The following is a 21774-nucleotide window of genomic DNA, read 5'->3' as shown; positions in this document are numbered from 1 at the left end:
TCAGTGGAAGGGACAGGCACAGCTCTGGGCACTGACAGACAAGACATGAATCAGATAAGCCAGACACTCCACAAAGGAAAAAGAAAAACCAAACTTGTGCAATTTTCTGCAGCCTGTACTGGTGAACACATCAGCATCAATCAAGACATTCTATATCCCTGGGTGCTTGGGCATTCCTGCTGGACACTTCAGGAAAAGATTGATGGGGAAAATGTAGACAAAGACCTTTACATTCCATGGTGGCAAATGTCCATGGAATAACACTGGATCTGGACTTCAAAAAAATTCATCCAAATCTTTGAAGAGATTATGTGGTTACACAGAGACATGATTGTTGCTCAAGTTGTGGTTTTGAATTGGATGCACACCGTGCTTGTGAAACCACTGGTGGACACTGCTGGACCTACACCTATTTCACTATTTGTTATTTTTTGAAGCCATGTGTTCATAATCACTGCCCATAAAAACCAAATGAGGAGGCCATCAATTTTACTGCCCTCTCCTAACTACCTGCAAGACATGGGGTTTTTACTTTTTTTGAACAGGATTATTGCAAGTTTAAAAGTAGGAAGTTCAGTCTGTGAAACTTTGAACTATATAAAACTTTGAACTGCATAAAACCTTGAACTATATAAAACCTACACATTTTTGGTTTTAAAGATTTAAAACTTTAAACCTGGCTGCAGGATTTTAAAGGGAATGTACAACATCTGCTTTTGCTGCAATTTTCAGAAATAAATGGATTTTGAGGATTACAATGCTATAGGAAATATTGTTACACTGACCCTTTTCACGTTTTGGGTGCGTAGATGCTGGAAAACCAAGAAAACCAATCATTTTCTTGTAGTCTGGTTCCCTGACCCCACTTAAAATGAAATGGAGCAATTTATAGATTTTGGGAAATTGTTAGGTCAGAAAATCAGTCTAGCAGGGATGTATTTCTTCACAGGAGTGTAATCAATTGCAAAGAAAATGCAAACGAACTAAATATGAAAAGTTATTAGCTCTTTTTGAAAAAAGCCAGTTTTCTCCAGCGCTGGTCGACCGACCAGCGTTGGGAAAATTACAGTTCTTCTTGAAAGTGTCAGCACACCAGGAGCCACAACTTTACAGGATACTTTAGACTGTCATTCCCTAACATTCCAGCAAGGTATTTCGTGATAATTTGACCATTTCGTTTTTTGATGTTTGCAAATGTTGTATCTTCTCTTTAAAGCCTGGCGGCGACTTTGAAGCATGGCCTGCACTGCAGAACCCCGCCAGGGTATATTTATAGGCTGGAGATCCCTGATCGTTCTTACCTAATCTTGTGGCTCAGGTTTATTATCACACTATAAAACGTACAATATGCTTTAATCAACCTGCCAACGTAATCATCAGGCCATGCCCAAGATCTTTAATACTGGGAACGTAGAACATGTAGAAATCAATGGTTTTTCATTTTATCATGCAATGCTTTCAAAACAAGTATTGATCCTGAATATATGGACTGCAGTCAGAGAATGTAACACAAACAGACAAGGATGCGCTATTGATCTAGAGCCTTAGAAGACAGACTTGAAACCTAATATACATGCGAGGGAGGAATTTGTTTTGCAGGAGAAAAACTTGATGAAAACTGGCATCTGTGAATTATGATAAAAAAAAATAAACCTTGAATTATTTGTACAGTCATTTGTTAGTTGAGTTCATTGGTACCAGTACATTGTTGGTCATACTCATCATCCGGCAATGAAAGGCAATAAATTGAGAGTTTTGTTTGAAACTGATTCACAAGGATTTCGTTCACTTTCTAAAAATGTCCTAGTTTACCTTCAATAGAAAAACTGCTGCAGCCACTGAAGATGATTTATTTTTGGTGTACATAATCTTAACTTAATGTTATTGAAATATACATTTAGAGATATTTAAAATCGCTATGTACATGTACATCTATGTAGTGTTTTCTTTCAGTCTCAACAATCACAGACTCCATTTGATAATTAACCAAGTTTGCCTAACAGGTCTAACTTTCAAAACCCCTTTAGAAGCAAATTTTCTTTCCGTATTATATGAGAATCTGTTTTTACTAACTTTTACCAATTTTTGCATAGGATTTTTTTTATATTTTTTTTAAGCTGAACAAGTTTGTGTGTGTGTTCAGCAACTGTCCTTTGAAGTAAACTCACTTTTACAATTTACATCCTCGATATAAGCAATCAAAGTCAAAGAATGACATGTTTGTGTGAAATCACTCCCAAAAATTTACATGTGGATAAGTCGGCCATTTCTAAAAGAGATCTGCACTATTTATGGAGAGTCCATCTCCATGACAGCAGTGTTGATGGTCCCCCGGGGGCCTTCCCCTCTTCCCAATAAGTCTATCCCCTCCTCCCCCCCCCCCCGAAAAAAACCTCTCAAGTCCTAAGCATTTAATTTTTGCCCAGTGATTATTTCCAGCAATGTTGGGAATCGGCAAACCACGGCCGGCCAGGGAAGCGAGAGCGTGGAACTGATGCGATTTGATGCAGCTCAGCTGGTCCGACATTCTGGCCATCAATAAATAACGAGGAAATCGCTGCGCGCATTGATCGGAACAGAAAAACGCTTTATCCACGTTAGAACGGTTGAAAGGGGGGGGGGGTTGTGTTTGGTCGAGGGGGCTTGTCATGGCCCCGCCCCCGATTCCACGTAATCCACACATTGCTACTGTTGTCGATAATGGACAGGCTTAGGACTTGTGCATCATGCTCGCATTTCTGGCCTTTACACATGAGTGCCTGTTTTGCATAAGGTATTGTCATTATGGGGCGAACTCAGCACATTATGAGATTATTTTACAGCACGTTTTAATGCGAATAACATGACTTTTTTTCTTAAATTTGCATGTGTTGTCCCTCATGTACACATATCGGGTAATTCAAGAATGTCCAAATTTGGAAATTTTTGTCTGAGTGAAGTCATAAAATGTGAGGACACCTTATTTTTTTATGTGATAAATAATACTTGCACGGATCTCCAAATTAATTTTGGCGGTCGTATCATCATTGCATTGGCGGTTTGATCACAAATGAATTTATTAGTGTTTTCACTGGCGGGAAGAATGGACAGAACTGTAATTTGATTTTTTTCGAGCGCTGCCGTCAACAATAGACCCGGCATGATTTCAAAACAATGTTTTGGGCCCAGAACTGTGTCAAGTTGTTTGAAGAGGCACTCCATTGGGGGACACCCGACTCATTAGTAACAGAATCGGCTGAATAATGCATAATATCTGACACCCGGAAGCGACGGGAAATGTCCCTTTAAAAACACCACCGTGAAACCGTAGTTGGCAGATAGAGTTCAGTCTTCTTTGTCTGGCCGTGATTATTTTTTCCACCACGGCCAGCAACACTGTGCATTATTAACCCCAAAACCTACATAAAAAAGCAGCATTTTTACACAAAAACCCCAACATTTTCTGGGATATAAATCATCGCGGTTTTGGTGTCGACCGCAACTTGAGTTTCACATATTTGATGAATAATTCAACCGTGCTGCGGTTCTGCGGGGACACAGGGCCGGCCGGCTGGCTGGCTGTTGCTGTATGAGTGAGGGAGCTAATGCAACGCTCGGGGCGAAATAAACAGTAACTTTCCGAACAATCGCGCGGGGCGGCTACGGGGTCTCTGGCAGCTTGCTGCCGTGCACGCTCGGCCGGGCTCTATCGCCCGGCGCAGAAGCCCCTTTGGAAACGGCTGCCTATTCAGCCCATTGTGGCCGGCTCCACGTCCGATTTGACGTGAAAAGGATAAGTAAACAGTGCTGCGTATTAACGGGAAAAAAGAAAATAAAATACCAGCGAGACTGGTCATAAAAGGTTGGGGGACTGAATCAATAGGCGCATGGGCTGTGTATTTATATTGGCATTTGTGAATGAAAGATAAACTCCTGTAAAAGATTTCCTCATGCATGGGTTTGCATTGTAGAACTGAACCGTATGAGGTATATAATTCATGGCCGTTCATCGTCTAAATATTTGCCCCTTTCAATGTGACAAATCTCGTATTGTGCTTCCAGTGTTTGGATAATTTAACTTGCTTTGATTTGTTGTTGATCTACAATAAAAAATAAAAAACAACATTAGAGACTGTTAAGAATTCACTAAACAGGAAATGGTTTTACCCCAAACGTGAAAGTGAAACATGTTGCTAGATATGTAGAGGATTTGGCACGCGATAACAAATAATATTTTTTGCTCGTTTTGGCAAGGGTTTGAACTGCTGCATCAGCGAAATAACTCCAAGAAATCAGAACGGTTACCGATTTTCAAAGTCATGTGTAATTGATGTGACAGTTGCTAAGTCATTTAAGGAAAAATCTTCATCCAACATTTTTTTGAACTTGTCAACTGCATCAACCAAGCAAGATTTGAACAGAATGTTAACAAAAGATTGTGAACTGGCATTCCCCAGAATTTTCATTTCACCTCCCCCATTTCCAAAAAGCAAAAAAAAAGTACAAAGATTTTTTTTCATGTCTTGTATTAGTTCTCAAAAAAGAGTAGGCTTAAGTGTTATTACCAGGGGAGTTGAACACATGTCAAAGGGTGCTTGAAGGTTCATTATTACCCCATAAAGGGTGCTTGAGAACTTTTCTCAGGGATTGAAAAGTTAGGCCAACCTTTACGACCTCCAAGAGGTTGTTGAAACCCAGGTTCATGCAACACTAGTGGTACCTGGGCTTAAAATGAAAAAAAAAAATCTACATTGCTCCCTTTGTAGTATGGGATAAGTGGATGCTGGTTAATCCCCTCTTGGTCTCTGGAGGATTTGGTGGTCTCAGATTTACAAAGAGATTAACAAGGAGGCCGGTTCAGGGATTAGGCTCAGTAGGGGTTCAAGTGCAGGCATCGTTTGGCACCTCATGAGTTTGGGATTAAGTCGGGTCTCGGAGGGCCAGCTGTGAAAACTTGTTGAAAACTTTGGAGTGTCAAGAGAGTGTTTCAAAACCTTTTTTTTTATTTCTAGTGGTGGCCAAGTATCCTCTAGAAAACGAAAGTTCTTTGTATCACATATCGATAACTATTTTCAGGCCAGTGCTGCCATTGCAGTGCGAAGGCCGGTTCAAACGCAGTGCGAAAGCGAACAAATTTGTGACGCTGCGGTAGTTTTTGTGCGGCAAATTCGCAAAAGTTGAACACATTTCTTCGGCAAATTTCGCAGCGAAAATTTTGTGACATCAAAATTCACTTTGCACTTGTGTGTAATATGAACCAGCATTGATGCAGATAAATATGCATTGCAGAAATCTTGGTTCACGTGGATATGAAGTTTTTTTTCCTGATGAAATTTTAAAAGTTTTCAAAGTTTTGTGTGCATTAATTTCACAAGGTGCCAAACCCCAGCTTTGGTCTCGGGCGTATTTGGCTGAAGTAAGAGTTTCCAGTTGAAATCAATCTCATCAATGAAGTAACAACACACGGCCAGGCCGTGACATTGGAATATGAAATAGAAACCTAATATATACACTAAGTATGAGTAATAATAAAAACATGGACAGATGTCGGGTAAAAAATGATGCGCGGATAAGTTACATCATTATTCGTCATCTAAAAAAGTACACACGTCATGGTTCAATTAAACAAATACTATGAAGCGATATATGCACAAGGAGGATCTTTTTTTCCCTCCAAGTTGGTCAAATTTAATTGCCTATAAACATTTACCACATGTTCATGTAAATGTACAATGTATGGTATAAAGCCTGTGTGTTGTGTTAATAAGGCTTGATCCTAAATAAGGCATGTACACATGAGCAGATATTAACATCACCATTACTAGTGCACACACTGTGTACTGCAGGCCCAAAGCATGCACTTTGAATGTCCCAAGGCTTATTGTATGCAACTACATGCATGCTTGATGTACTGTAGAATAAACAGACAGCTTGGGTTACTGAACACACACATAACTCCTCATTGCATTCTACAAGTTGTTTGTTTTGATGATGTCGGGGTGAAACTTGTGTTAGGAAAAGCTTAACTCATACATACATGTACTATCCTAAAGTCTGAATTGTGACGTTTTAAAAGGTGGTGTCGAATCATGATTAGAAAATTGAATAAAAAAGTTGCATTGTTTGTAACAATGGAATTGCTCTTAGTCTTAACCCTAACTCGCTAGTGTTTTTTACTAAGTACTGGACCGAGTCCGCCGAAATCCATCACTGACCCTGCTTCACATAATGCGTTAGGACCAAATTCGCTGAAATCCACCACAAGACCACCACTACTATATGTAGGTGGGTTTTGATGGACTTGGTACTAATGGCTTGCCTGCCAAAATCCCCAAAATGGGGGGAATGGATTTTGATGGATGGGGGGCATTGCATTTTCGGTAGCATCATTTCTAACTTAGCATGGTTGATTTAAGAGTTAACAAGTTTTTAAACAGCAACTGTAGTACATTGTATCCTGCTGCATTGTGTTTATTCACTGATGACTTAATAACACCATTGAGTGCTGAGACAGTAATAGGCAGGACAGTTCGGAGCAGTACAGTGACTATGGCCATGTTCAGACACCGTGTTAGCTAAAACCGTTCAGACATCGTACGAGGAGATAAACTCGTTCTGGTTATTCGCTAAACCCTCCCTCTGAGGGGGTTTAAGTTGCCGTTTTATCTTCGAGTTCAACTCGATTCGGTCTAAATAAAAAAGCGTTCAGACATCGTTTTAGCAAGAAAGTTACACTGAATCGAGTTCAACCGGTGTTTTAAGGGAATTTAAAACGGTGTCTGAACGACCCGTATCAGATTATCCAAACTCACAACTTGACGGACTTGTGTCAAAGTCTTTAATCCTCGATTCTCAGATGAGTGTAGGTTCAGAGTCTGCTTGAATCCTAAGGTTTGGTCCCGAGTCTTAATTCTAAATCTGTGTTCATCCAGACTTCAGTCTGCGTCCCAATCTGAGTCACCAATTTGCTTCTAGGTTTCCAAAGTTTGTTCTTATCTCGTCCAACCTAAGACGGCAAAGCATTTTGTATCTCCGTGAAAATTGCACCAAAACCATCCATCATGGATCTCCATAATTTAAGTAATCCTCCCGTAAAGTCTTCCTTCTCTACCTCCTTTCTACATTACCTCGGTTTCTCCGCTATCGACTCGGGTTTTTAGGTTTTTTTTTTTTTTTTAGAGAAACCAAAAAGGAAAGAAAAATGTGTCCTGGTCCCAAGCCTCAAGTTACTGCAGCTATCACCGTGGAATATTTTGCCCCGCGGCCCATTTTGGGCTTATGTTAACATTGATCGGTTTAAGAGTGCATTTTTGGCCGGCCTCGGGCCACGCACAAGCGAGGAACACCAGAAAGTTGTGCCGGACGACAATATTAGAAATGGTGTCCTGTTGCAGGGTACCGAGATAGTGTCTTGATAATCATGCCGGATGGGTGACTGTACACCATAAGCCAATATTTTTCCAGCGGTATATCTGGCTGTATCAGATTTTGGGGCCCGCTAATATTTCCCCGTTATCGGGATCCGCGGTGGTTTTTTTTTTCTCCCCGTTTCCATTAGTGAAAACTTGGAGGTGAAAGTTCCAGGGTTGCCCGAGGTGATGCCGTGTACAGATTATTTTGCAACTTGCAGATGGCGCACATGTGCCTTGCCATTCATTTAAGTACTAATTGCAGCGACTTGCATTTGGGTCATCTGAATTTAAGGAAAACAACAGTTAGACAGTAATTCCCTCCATGGCAAATGTGTGTTAAATGCTAACACAGGTAGAGTCTTTTAATACTGAAAGTCTGGAAATTATTTCAAAATTTCATTCAAAAATCAAATTTATGCATGTCAAGCCAATGTTTTCCTGGCATTTTTAGACTCACATTTATGTAGAGTCTTTTTATACTGGAATTTGTAAATCATTTTAAAATTTCATTGAAAAATCAAATGTATGCATTTCAAGGCAATTGTTTTCTTGTATGTCAGACTCTGTGCCTATATGCAAACTACATAAATTACATCTTTAGATTTATTAATGAACTATGAAGTACTTACTTAATAAATATAGACCTTTGTTTTATCATTGAACACAGTTTTTCCCAGCATCATTGGAATGCAGACTCTCATTACACCGTTAATTAATAATTATTGTCGTATCATCCTAGGGCCGAGGTTAGGTTAAATCCACAATGCCATGCCATGCAAGACAGCATCGCGAAATGTTTCAAAGCAGATGAAGGCTACAGACCAAAAAAAAAAAAAAAAGGAAAAGAAGATGTATGACAACGAATCTTACGAATTTTATGCATGCGATATTGCCATTTAATTTGATAGGCTGAAGTTGTTACTCAGGGCATAGTGTCACAGAGAGCGCGGGGTATCGTGTGACCGGCGTCGCACCTGCACATTATTACGATGAGTCAGTGGGCCGTTTAGCGCGGGATGTTTTCCCAAGTGTGCCCCTCTCCCTATGTCTCTCACCCCATCCGTCTCTACGTTCGTCATTCGTCCCCCGTATGCGTATCTCTCCCTGGGATAAAAATTGACGATGGAGCAAGATTAACTACGGCTTTTTTTGGGGGGGGGGTGGGGTGTTGAGTTTTGTCTCATTGGCTGGGATTAATTTCGGATGTTTAGTTTCCGCAGAACACGAGTCGCATGTCTGGTCAAATAGGATGGTAATGTGCTGTGATTGCGATCCTTGCGTAAATATTTCCGAAATAAAATCCATCCATTATTCCTCCCTTGTCCAAAAAATGATTCAGTTGTTATATTGTTGTTTGTTGAATTAATCTGGACAATTTTTATAAGTCCCTGGAAATAAGCGTTGATGTGAACTCTTGACGTTATTTGCTACTGAAAAAATACATCCTTGGTATTTGTTGAACCTTTTTGAGCCTTTAGAGATTGCCATAATCTGAAAGTTGGTAGCATGACCTTTCTCTTGTTTTGGTCCTGTTCAGTTGTTTACTCTTACATGTTTGTTGACAATATGGGTATTTTTCATGAATTGACGACACCATTTCACCGATCTTTGGAACTTTCAGAAGTAATATGAATGCCAAGACAAGCTGTCAAACTTGAACCATATTTCTAATTGTCTTCTTTGGCAACTTCTCTCTTTGTAGTGGACGGAACAGGGAAGTAGCTACAATCGGTTTTACAGTGTCTGCCAAGTCCGCAACCCAGACGCTAGCAATGGCTCTTGGCTGCGAATGCCCTACATCCCCCGTCGCCTTGGCAACCGCATCCACGTGGAGATCGAGTTCACCATGAACTCGTGCACGGGCATCGACGACGCCCACCAATGCAAAGAGACGTTTGAGTTGTTCTACCACGAGGCGGCCACCAACGAGCCCCAATACCAGCCTTCCTGGACCGAGCCTCCGTACACCCGCATTAAGCGCATCGCGGCCGAGACCCGCTTCTCGGACGGGGACAGTATGGATCATCAAGCAAACCTCGCCGTGGAGGAATTCCCCACCTCCGCCAACGGTTTCTACTTGGCGTTCCGCGACACCGGCGCCTGCATGGCCATCACGCGGGTGCGCGTCTTCTACGAGGTCTGCGCGGCCAAGACGGAGAGTTTCGCCAAGTTTCCGGAAACGGTGACCGGAGCGGATCTGGTGTCCCTGGTGGCGGTGGATGGGATATGCGTGACCCACGCCCAGCAGATTGGCACGCTGCCTATCGTGGCCCGGTGCCAGAAGTTTGGCGTGTGGACGGCCTTCCAAGGAATGTGCGGATGCTCGCCGGGATTCGAGGCTGACGGCCAGAGTTGTCGAGGTAAGTCAACTTTGCGAATCATTTCTGAGCATTTCCTCCCAAAACAATACAAAAAAGTTTTAGATGCTTAGCTTAAAATGCCTACTGACAAAGCTAATGACAGGGTTGGCACTCATGCTTTGATGGAAGTTACAGGGTAGTTGCCTGTTGCCAATATTTTTGAAACTATTTTAGCACAAGCGTTTTCTGTTGTGAAGAAGGTGACATCAGCAGTTTGAAAATCCAATGCTTCACAAATCCTTAAAGCCAATGTCCTCATTAAAAAAAGTTTTGACTAGAAAAATGTTTCCAAGAAGCCGGGGTAAAACTTTGTATTTTCTGCCAGTTGACTAGTTCACTTAACAGTTTCTGTGGTTAAAGAATTCTTGAGTATTCAGGAAATTTAAAATCTTCCAAAGAGGCAATGTCCTCGTAAAAGTTCTGAACACAGGTTTTGAAAAAAAAAAATTCCAAGTATTGACGGGAGGTTACAACAGAGACATCAGCGGTAGCGATTTTGGCACCCGATGATTGTTAGCACTGACCCCTGACAACCCCTAGAATCACCGCGCAACGTTGCCAATCTCTCAACTAGGTTCAGATTTATGCCCCACTGAAATTTCCCAACGCCCCTTATTTAAACAATTTACACTGCGGAGAGAAATCTCGAAAGTCTGGGACTGTACATAGTTCCCCATACTTGTACATAGAGACCTCTGACTGCATACAGACATAAATATCCTCTGTAGTGAATTATTGCAAAAACCGTCTGCGGTTGGTGTGTTTATGTCTTGTTTTTACTGGGTAAGATTTGGACTTTTTCTTGCCGACCCTGACCTGGATAAAAATTGACCATGACCATTTTTTTTCGGAGACCTTATCTTTTTGATTAACGACGCTTAATGGCACTTAAAATTTAGAGAGTTGTAAACTAAGCCAGCATTCACTTTGCTAAAACATGGACCAAGAGAACATTGGAGTGAAGATCTCTTGTTTCTTTCGATTTCCAGTACAAACACAAAAGCTGCTGCCTCAAGTTGTACATTTTTGTTTTGGAGGAGAAAAGTGTGGAACAGGTTTTGAGGTTTTCGGGAGTGATTATAATTGAAACACAACAAGTGAAAATGTAGGCTAACTGAACTTCACTGAAACACAAGTTTCACAGAATTTGTGGAAGTATTTGATTTTGAAGTTGTATTCTCTGTTAGATTTACCCCACACAGTCATTGAAAATATCTGCACGTTCACGTTCAGTCGTTTACTTGACGTGTTTTGCTAATTGGAAATGAAATGGTCACTTCAGGCCAAACAATAAACAACATAATCTAGACAAATTCTTTTATGCCCGCAATTTTGACTCTTGGGTTATCTCCCGATCATGAACTTCTGAATTTTGTTCAGTTGTTATCTTCTTTCTTTTGAACGGATGTAAACTTTGGCCGGCATTGTTGCCATAAACGTGTCACAAAGGTCCCGAATCAGCAGCCAATATTTGTCAAAAGTCTGACAGGGATACGAGTGATCAAGTTTTGTACAGTTGTTGTGTGGCCGATAATTATCGTCGTTATCGACAAGCTAATAACCGGTTCCCCTTTTTATGGCATCGGCGGATTTGACAAATTGGGGTAATGCTGGACTTGTGGAATGTGTCTCGGCTGGTTTGAAGTGTTCCGTTTTTTTTATCAATTTGATACGCACAGCATGAGAACGACTTGGTCGGTTCTCATCACAAAGGAAAACAAACAAGAGCTTTATAATGAAGTTCAGTAAACTACAATGTAGGCCCAATTTTATGCAGCTTGTAAGCTCAAAAGTTTGCTAAAGACAGAAGCATTTTTGCTTAGTAAGAGCAGATAATGAGCCATGTGTTTGTATATTGCTGTGACTCTTTGTAGCCAATTTTGCTGAGCTAATTTTTAGCTTAGACCTATTGTTGCTACTTAACTGTCAATGAAAATTGAAATTCGGTTCAGGTTTGTAGCGAAAAAATAAAATTTCATCAAAAAGATAATATTGCAATGGGTTATCAAAAATAGAATTTTTTTTTTTTATTAAAAAAAGCACATGGGTGTTTTTGGTCCCTTTCAAATTTAATGAAGAAAAAAATGGCTAATGTTTATCCAGCGTGCAACCTGGAATGTAAGTTCATGTAGTTCATGAAATTTACAGTTACGCCGACATTCTTAGTTTAGCTTTCTAACCTCTGAATTCACCATTCCCAGTTTTTTACAATTCTTTCTCATTTGAGGTGCGACGAATGTGTAAATCATACCATAAATCTTATCGACCCCTTCGAGAAATGTTCAACAAATTTTCTTTCCTCCGTGTTCGTTTGGAAGAATAATGTTGATTCCTGGATCTGTCGTCACGGTCGTCCATCACGCCAACAGATGGGGAATAAGCCGTGAAACCCAGACACATTTACGCATAGTTACGCTGCGACCATTCATCAAGTAGATTACGCCCTCAGAAATCCACCAATCGGCAGCGAGCCGTGGTCCCCCTCGACTGTCCATGATGACATGCACCTCGTAGCAGCAGTACATCATTAAACGCCAGCGTCGTTGGCTGAGTTGGGGTTCAATGTTTATTGTTGCAACTTCTCCGGTGGCCGATCGTATTGCCGGTGTTTTTCTTGGCGGTCGGGAGAGGTGAAAGAGGTTTTACGAGTTGGTTCCCTCTTGCTCATTAATCCATGAACTCGCATAGCTGGTAACCAGTTTTCGCAAAAGAGTTCCCAGAACACTGCAGTTTTTTAGGCCGTGGTCGTAAATTATAAACTTTGACCAAAAAAATGAATAAATAAATAAGAAAATAAAAAAGAAAGTCATTGCCCCAGCATGCCTTCTTCACACATTCTTTAGAAAAATGTTTCAGTTATGTTTTTCTCATAAAATGTACTAGCAAAACCGCAGATAATCTTGCGCAAGGTTTTGAAGTTGAACGACCGGTGACAGTCACAGTTGAAAACATGTTTAGAGCTCGTCAAACTAATGATATGCGGGATTTACTTCTTATAGGTTATGAAAATTTACAGCAAGCATAATATGCAATCCAAACTTCTAATGATTAAATTTTCAGTTTATTTTTTTTATGTGTTCATTAAATTTAAATTTAAGAATCTGTGGTTAAAAAAACAAAGATTTTGCTTTCAAAGAATTTTGTCGAATCTTTGAAATAATTTTTTTCAGAAATGAACATTGCTTTCATTTGTACCTGTATTCTTTGTCACAGCAGCATCCCAAAGAAATAATGAAAATACGAGGCCAAGCTAATGTAGTTGAAAAAATTCTTTGTTCAAGCAAAAATAAAATGGAACAAAAAAAAAATTATTCCACAATCTATGCACTGCATGAGCACTCAAATACACGGGCTGTGTTCAGTCATTGTCATACTGGATTACACGTACACCGGTTCCCAGTCGTTAACTTTGCAGCCTGATTGGTAGGCATGACCAACTCCCCCAAATTAAAGTAGACGGGATCCTGGTAATATAAAACCCTATCCCTCCGACAGCCTCCGCTAAATCAGGAAAAATTTCCATCAATTTTTGGCAATTTAATTAATAAAAAACCCTCAGCCGCTGCATACTGATTGGATGATTGAATTAAGAAAGAAAAAAAAAGGAGAAAATCCTGCCCGAGATGTTTTCGTTTTGTATCCAGAACAGCTGATCAGGAAGAGACCTCCCACTGGTAACACCCTTGGGATAATACCACCTCCCATCTCCCCCAAAACCTGGAACCATCTTCTTTACGCCCTGATTAGGCGGGCGGGGGCTAGGAAGTATGAATTCAGGGGACCCTAGCTTGCTGGCATTGTCCGTAGTCAGCGAGGTGAAAACAACACTGACAATCCTGCTCAGTATCGGGACGGGACAAAATAAGCCTAGCTGGCTGGCTGAACTCGACCCAAGGGGTACTCAGCAGTAGGTGTGATCCTCAGCTGGTTTTCAGCGGTAACCGGGCCAGTTTTTTTTTTCTCCCATGAAGGCCAGGGCTGTGATGTCGTGCTACGCCAGCCCAATCAATACGGAATGGGGCTCGGACTGGAGCTATTGTCATTTGTCACACATCCCTACTACGCCTGTGTCGCCCATATATTTCTCTTTTATTCTCCCCCTCAGTTCGTTCGGCTGTACAGTAACAACCGTTGCACTCTGACATTATTGATCTACATGTACATGGAGTGGTCGGTGTTTGATGTGCGTCCCCTATAGTAGTTGTTTTTCATTTTGTTGACTTAGTTCTTGTTCCAATTTCTGCCGGCCTTTGTTGCTTGAGGGGCAGCTTGCACCTTGCCCCTATACATTAGAAAACATTCTTCCGTATTCAACAGATTAAACAGTGTGCACACGTTATTCCTCCCTTCGGTCGTTAAGTTAGACACCCATGAAACACTCTGAGCAAATTCATGCGTGTGTTTGATGCATTCTTTTACATGGCTTCGCCTCAAAACATGAACAGGTTCACGACAAAAAAAATATCCTGCAATGTCAAAATTCAACAACAAGAATGTCAAAAACACCAATATTTCTTTTCATGGACTATCCAAGCGTCATTGACAGGAATTTGCCTGACGAGTTCAAAAAAGCAAAAAAAAACCTGCTCAATAGAATAAACTTGCATTTATAGAAAGAATTAGCACAGTTACTCATATCTTAATTACAAAGAACAAACAATGATTTGCCAAATCTAATTTGCATTGACAGTTATTTTTTTAAAAACATAGCCCTTAGGTGAGTAAGAGTAAGAACCAGTGTTACATAACGACACAAAGCGCAAAATACCGACTATAGATTTTTTTTTTCTTGTTAGGCTTACAAATAAGAAAGCGGATCAAAATTATCGACTGGGAGTCTGACACGGCAAAACAGGCAGTGCACAATGGGGCTGGGTTGTAGGCAGACAAGAGAGCGACTTGTTAAAGCTAGTCAACTGTGGATAATGCTGACATGAGATCACATTATTGGGGTTCAGCTTTGTGGCTCATGATGTTGAATGTGTAGGAGAACATGTTGTGGACATGAAAATTACTTGTCACAATTTGTGGATACTGCTGACTGTAGCTGACATGCACGTTATTGGCATCAGTACGGTGTAGCTCATGATGTTTAATGTGTAGGAGAACATGTTGTGGACATGAAAATTACTTGTCACAATTTGTGGATACTGCTGACTGTAGCTGACATGCACATTATTGGCATCAGTACGGTGTAGCTTATGATGTTTAATTTGTAGGAGAACATGTTGTGGACATGAAAATTACTTGTCACAATTTGTGGATACTGCTGACTGTTGCTGACATGCACGTTATTGGCATCAGTACGGTGTAGCTCATGATGTTTAATGTGTAGGAGAACATGTTGTGGACATGAAAATTACTTGTCACAATTTGTGGATACTGCTGACTGTAGCTGACATGCACATTATTGGCATCAGTACGGTGTAGCTCATGATGTTTAATTTGTAGCAGAACATGAGTTCATGACAATAAATTTCATTGCTTGTCACCGGTTGATGGGTAGCCTATCTATCAAAATTGTGCGTGTACATGTATTTTCATTAGTTTCAGATGCAAAAGTGCACTCAAGTACACATGTGCAACCGCGCTCATAAAAGCATGTGTCACTTTTCACATGGTGTCACACCCCAAACTTATCTTGTCTCATGTGTCACTTTGTTGAACTTTTATGGATACTGGTTTGTGTTATATTTGAAAACAATAAAAATGTGTCTTGGAGAACCAGTCTCTACAGAAAGAGTTCATGTTTGATCAACCCTAACTCCCTAAGCTCGCTTGAGAAGCAGCCTGAATCCGCCAATATCCTCCAACGGCAAAGAGTGAACAACTCTAAGCACCTGAATCCTTCAAAATCATCCACTTAATGTCGCTGGAGGTCTCGGCCTGGATCCTTCGAAATGCTCCACTGGGTTTGCTGGCATTTTATCACATCATCGGATTTCAATGCTCTGATGAGTTCATTAGCCTGTGTAACTTATTAAAATCCTCCATTGTTATCTTGTATTGCGCATTGGCAATGCCAAGGCCCTAAAATAGTTGGAGTAAAGAGGCTGTGCAATAAACAGTGGTATATGAATGCTGGTTGCCTGCCCAAGTATGTACATAATGCATAAAGCAAGTAAGAGCTTGCATCCACCAAAATCATTCTTGGGGGGCTAAACCAGTCAGAGATTCAATCCTTTGATTTCATCCAGCATCTGTTTGAGCCTGCTGACCTGGATCCTCCATTATCCTCCAGAGGCAAAATCCTGTTACACCATCAATTCTTGGGGGTTGGAAGCCCATGAAGTTCAGACATGGTTGCCCATGTACAGCCAGCTCATTGAATCTATCCCATGCTAAATCACCGCGGCATAACAATCACCTCTTCTGAACCCATTGCCTATTTTATCAAAGGACTTGTTTTCTGTTGTGATATTTCATAAAGCCTATTCATATCTAGTCATACTTCACGTGCCATGGACAGACGCGGATCTGTTCAATGGCTTTTTTAAAGTGCGCCGTGCGTAACAAGTGGTTCGATGCACACCGCGGTACTTTTGTTCGCAGTGGTATTGCTTTCGCGACCCTTGTCAGTGTCGTAGTTCATGTGGCGTCGGCGCAATTCATAACGACCCATGCGTGGATGTGTGTACTTTGGAAAACAGATTGACTCTGCCATTTATAACAAGACCATTGAAATTTCCTTGTTTTGTTTTCTCCAAGCTTTTCAGACAAAATTTGTTTGAAGTTGGTTTTTGTGCAGATTGGTAAAAAAAAAGACCATTGAAATTTGCTTTTTTTTGTTTCCCCAAGCTTTTCAGACAAAATTTGTTTGAAGCTGGTTTTTGTGCAGATTCGTAAAAAAAGAAGTCGTGGTTGGAATGTAGAATATATTCACTCCATTAAATTTTGCTACGAACTGGTCAGGAAAGTTGACAAGATGTATTGTCCATGAACAAATATCTTATCTGACAAAATTACACTTGTGTGACCGTAAGTTTGAAGGAAATATATCGGTGAAGTGCAAAACCAATAGGGGTGTGCATTTGCAGGTGAAGTGGGAACCGGGTACCAGGGAAAAAACACGGGTACCCAGGTACCCGTTAAAGAAACCCTAACCCACAATTCTCGGAAGTTGCTGTTTAGATTGTTTACAAAGGCCTGCACCATAATACTACCACATCGGCGCGTCAATATAGCAAGATACAAGTGTGTACAGCGAGCATAGCTTAACGGTGTCAACTGCAACTTTCGCGCCTTGTAAAACGTGAACATGTTTTGTTTTCCAATGTGTAGCCTGGTGTTCATTTTGAAAATTCCCCGCAAATGACATTCAGAACATATTTTTTTTTCATTGTCTGAGACGAAGTAATTTGTAAAATTGGTTATGGGTGCCCGATCTCATAGTCTGGGAGTGGTTCCTGACATCAATAGTCAGGTATACCCAGTTCTGATGCGCAGCCCTAAAAACCGACTATAAGAGTGGAAGAATTTTTCGCTAAAAACTTTACTTTCAATTTGTTAAGGATGTTTGTACACACATTTTGATATTGATTATTTATTCATTGAAATATCATGGAACGTATGTAAGAGTACTAACAGAATGAATAATTTAACTGAACTAAACATATCATGTACTGTCCTGCAAAACATTTTAGATGATCCACTACTAAAGCAATGAAGAGTAATTCAAGTTGAACGTTATAAATTTGTGTTTAGAAATGTACTTAATCTTGTTGCCGATTCCGAGGTACCCCCCTTTTTTTTTAGACCATAAAACATTTCTTGACAGTTTAATGGGTTTTTCCTCAGGCGCAGTTTATTTTGTTAAAACTTGAACTCACTCAGCTGTCCATCCCACTGTAGATTCACCAGAACTGGGTCACGCTATTTTTGTCCGATCCTAGCAAAATCCTTAGAAGAAAGACACCATTTGTCAAAACAGTACATGTATGCCCGCCACTTTGTAAGAACATTTCATACGAGAGATTTCTAAAAGAATTCAGTTGTGTTCGCTGGGGTGTGTGCCCCTTTAATGCAAGGTTCTTTGGCCTCCTGCAAAATTTGTTGAAAGCGCTCAACTTTTCTCAAGGTGTGTGCCCCTTTAATTCATAATTGCTACACTGCTTATGTGCTAAGTAGTTGGCAAATATAGTTTGATTATGAGCGAGGTGTTTCAATGACTAACTGATCAACAATTTCATCCATTGTAATAATTACTTAGTCAGATGTGTGATTGTTTTTGCATTGTCTGCAAGAAATCTGATTTTTTTACTGGTTTAAAAAAAAATGGTGTTTTCATTGATGGCCATGAAAGCTATCCTTTATGACCATAATTCATAAAAATGACTGCACTTTTTCAGATTATTGTTCCCACTTTAAAAAGCCTGAGTTTTTGTGAAAATGTGTGCCTGCCCCTTTAAGACCCTGCTTCATTAATTGGGCTTTGTGTGTGCCTGGGTTTTATCTGTCAATCCCATCCAATAATGCTACATTAGGCAATCTATCCTGGCTCAATCTCAAACAAGCCCCAGTGCCTAGGCTAGACTGGACCCAGTCCCTCCACAAGAAAATGGAACCCCAAGAAACCTAATTGTAGGCTTAGACTGTACTTGTCCGTCTACAATCCTGAGTGGAAAATTGTCTCAGGAATTTGAAAAACTTGCACGACACTGATAATGTGATATGTGCATCCACAACACTTGTCAAAATCAGAAGCAAATGAAAGAGCAGCACGCAGTCACTTTGACAGTGGAAGGACTGGAGCAAGTCTAGTGCCATGTTCCTTGTCTGAGGAAGTGTTCCAATTTGAAACATGATTTATGCGGCCTGCTCATAACTGCATGATTTGGGCCATTGGGCTGCACTAGCCCCTTTCCAATCAGGAGCCAATGTACACCCATGCCCATGATGGATTTACGACCCCCTCTGTAATTATTATGACACTGAACTAGCAGCTTTTTCCCCCTCATTCTCTGGCTCCAGTCTAGAACCGAATATGTTTTTTATTCTGTGGGTGGTTGCAGGGTGTAGCTCCTGGATTGGTTGAAGGTGTCACATGGGTTTTGATTATTTGATTTGATTGGCCAGTACGGCTGCCTGGATGGCATGGGATTGGTTGAGTGTGTCACATGGGCTCTTATCATTCCTTTGATTGGTCAATTCAGTTGCCGTTCATGTTTTGTTTGCAGCGTCACATGGGCACTGAGACTAAATTCAATTGGTTAGTACAGCTTCCTGGATGGTATTGGATTGGTTGAAGCATGTCACATGGGCACTGATCTTTATTTTGATTGGCTAAGTTATGTTTTGTAGCAGGTTTTATTATGAGTTGTTGAGCATAAATGATGATAAGTTACATTGGTACTAACGTCTTGCTTGATTGGTCTTGATACAGGTTTTGACAAAATATGAGTTTCAGTAATATCATTGGTTGATAGACACCATGTGGACACTTTATCTGCAATCTGATTGGTCATTTCAGATTACATTTGATAATCCTTGCACAAGTAAATGTTTGGCAATATCTTTGTAAATGAAATACACCTTTTGGGAGAAAAAAAACACATGCTAATCATAACATGTCATGTGATAAGACGATCATTCATCATCATAAAAACATTCAGTGTTTGTGTTTTCAACTCGTTTTGATCGCACTAATCTGTGAACTTAAAGATTAATAACTTCTGGTGGGGTCTCAAGTCCAAGATAAATACACCCAAGTGGTCAGCTGGCCTAATCCCTGGACCATAGATAAGGATATGCTTCATGAATATCAAATGGTTGTGGTGGGCAGTAAATATTTGTCTCATGACCAAGGCTAAAAATAAAATTGAGGGAGCTTTTAAGTTGCTGATAAAATGGCAGTTGCATTCCTAGGAAAGCCCAAAACATGTTGAAATAGGATTACTGCAGACTTTGCGGTTCTCCCTTCCCCCACTGTGGGTTGTTTTGCCTTCCTGAAAAGAATAGATAATATTTTGAACTTGGAGAACCATTGCTAGTTAATGTCGGATCAGAGTGTTCAATTGAAAGGTTCTCAGACATAATTATTTCCCCTGAAAAGTAACAAGACAAGTCAACGTGAGGCCAGTAAAGAGCGCACAAAATTCTATTCAATTGATTCAGCATGGATTTTCATAAGAAGTCTTTTCATGCATCTGGTTTTCAGTCTTCACAATTGGCATTGTATCCCATTCATTGACATTATGGGGTTATCCTATACAACAGCACTGCCCGGCTCACAAATGACAGCCAGGCGGTCATCCAGATAAGTACAGAGAAGACACAAGTCCCACTGGGACCTGTATCAACTTGAAAAAAAAAGAAATTTTCTTCATTTAAAGTTTAGAATCGGAGGACAGTCTGCAATTTCTCTATACCTGGCTTTGCTTCTTTGATTCCACTCCTAACAGATTCCCACCATGTTATTAAAAAGAGGTCCTAAACCCCAAATGGTCAATTTACAAGTCTCGAGCTGCCATTAAATTGACTAATATTGACCTTGTATGACACTTAAAGTCACCAGACCATGGCAAAGCCTCACTTCACACTCCCTACAAGGCCCCATCAGACAAAGTAACTTCCCGCAAACCACAGCCCTCCCCTTACCTATCATCAGATACCCGCCTAATCCCAACTGGCTCCCCAAGACCAATCTTTGGGGCTCCATAAAAAGGATTCCAGACATATTTTTGGACACAGCATTATTGGCAGAGTTCTTTCTCTTTTTTTGTTTTGGCCCACTTCTTCTGGCCCCTGTGACCTTCCCGTCTGATAATAAAAAAATTGATAAAAGGCTAGCTGAACTGGTTTCACAGCTAAAATAATAATCGGAAAAAATCAATTAGAGAAGCTTTACTGAATAGTGTTTCCTTATTTGAAGCTTTCTAAAGATTCCAGGTATTTTAGGAAACAATACATTGGTGACCCATTTTGAAGGAATGTTGTGAAGAAAGACGCAACACAATTATCTCCAGGCATGTCGAAGAAAACACTATCAAAATAGAATGACAATGAGCTATATAAAAAATGTTCTAATGAAATTTTCAGACCAATTTCAGAAATGCTTATTTAAGTTTTTCTGTTATCCAATTCAAATAAGGTCTTGAGTGCAGTGTTTATACTGAAAGGAGCATCTACATGTATTCTTACTATTATCGTGATGATCATATTTATGTGGTTTTCTTTTTTTTAACCTAGATAAATTTAATTAATAGTTAATTTTAGCACTTCGCTACTTTGTTTAGTCTGCGTATCAGACATTAACGTGTAGAGACATGGTTGAAGTCTGATATGTCCTAACGTGCAAAGTTTATGTGAGCCCGCGCGCCAGTCAATTGGAGTCCACTTTAAAGTCTGTGACATTGTTTTGATCAGAAATGTGGACTAAGCTTTTGATTGGTCAACTTGGATGCCATGTTTTTGTAGTACAACAACTGGTTACCGAAGATCCGATATAGAAGGCGCCCGCTGAATGGTCAGAATCTCGAGGTCAAGACTGTGTCTTGTTTTGTATAATTAATTGCCGAATCTGCTCTCGTATCACACATTCCTGGCAGTGCATGGGGATATTCCATAGACTAACATTTGTCCTCTTCTCTCACTGATCACACTTGCTAAATCCCAAAGAGTGAAAAACAGACGTGAAAACCACTCCAATTTTAGATTGAAATACTCTGAAGAAAAATAAAGGACTGATCCAGTGGAAACTTAAGTGAAAACTTGATCTATTTCATTGAATGAATTTTACTCTAAAACGTCTGGTCCCTAGTTTTAGTCGGTGGGAGTGAATCGTTACTCGAATGGGGTGATTTATACACTCTTCAGAAATAAGAGAGCACTTCGTCCCTGCATCTCCAGAAAAGAAAATCTCCCAACAAATAACAGTCTGTAGGGGCAAGAGACAAATCATATCTGATATGTGCTCTTTGGCAACTGGGCGCAGAATTCCTCTTGGATTTCTCATCTGTGTACTTACACAAATAAGCAGTTCTGAAATAGTCGGGGCCTACGCCCCCGAGGCAGATATGCCGATG

At 40.4% G+C, this 21774-nt stretch overlaps 1 protein-coding gene across 1 annotated transcript in view; it reads left to right on the top strand.

Annotated features, from left to right (window-relative positions):
- Positions 1-9837, top strand: part of LOC119732269 (ephrin type-B receptor 2-like) — a 36593-nt gene extending 26756 nt beyond the window's left edge. The window contains exon 3 of the mRNA XM_038205729.1: positions 9094-9837. Coding sequence (XP_038061657.1) covers positions 9094-9822 — 729 coding nt within the window. The 3' untranslated portion in view covers positions 9823-9837. The remainder of the gene's footprint in view (positions 1-9093) is intronic.
- Positions 9838-21774: the final 11937 nt, after the last annotated feature.

Source organism: Patiria miniata, unplaced genomic scaffold (genome assembly GCF_015706575.1).
Source record: "Patiria miniata isolate m_02_andy unplaced genomic scaffold, ASM1570657v1 HiC_scaffold_24, whole genome shotgun sequence".
NCBI classification, from domain to species: domain Eukaryota; kingdom Metazoa; phylum Echinodermata; class Asteroidea; order Valvatida; family Asterinidae; genus Patiria; species Patiria miniata.
The sequence above is the reverse complement of the archived record's forward strand: the minus strand, read 5'-3'. Positions and strand labels throughout refer to the sequence as shown.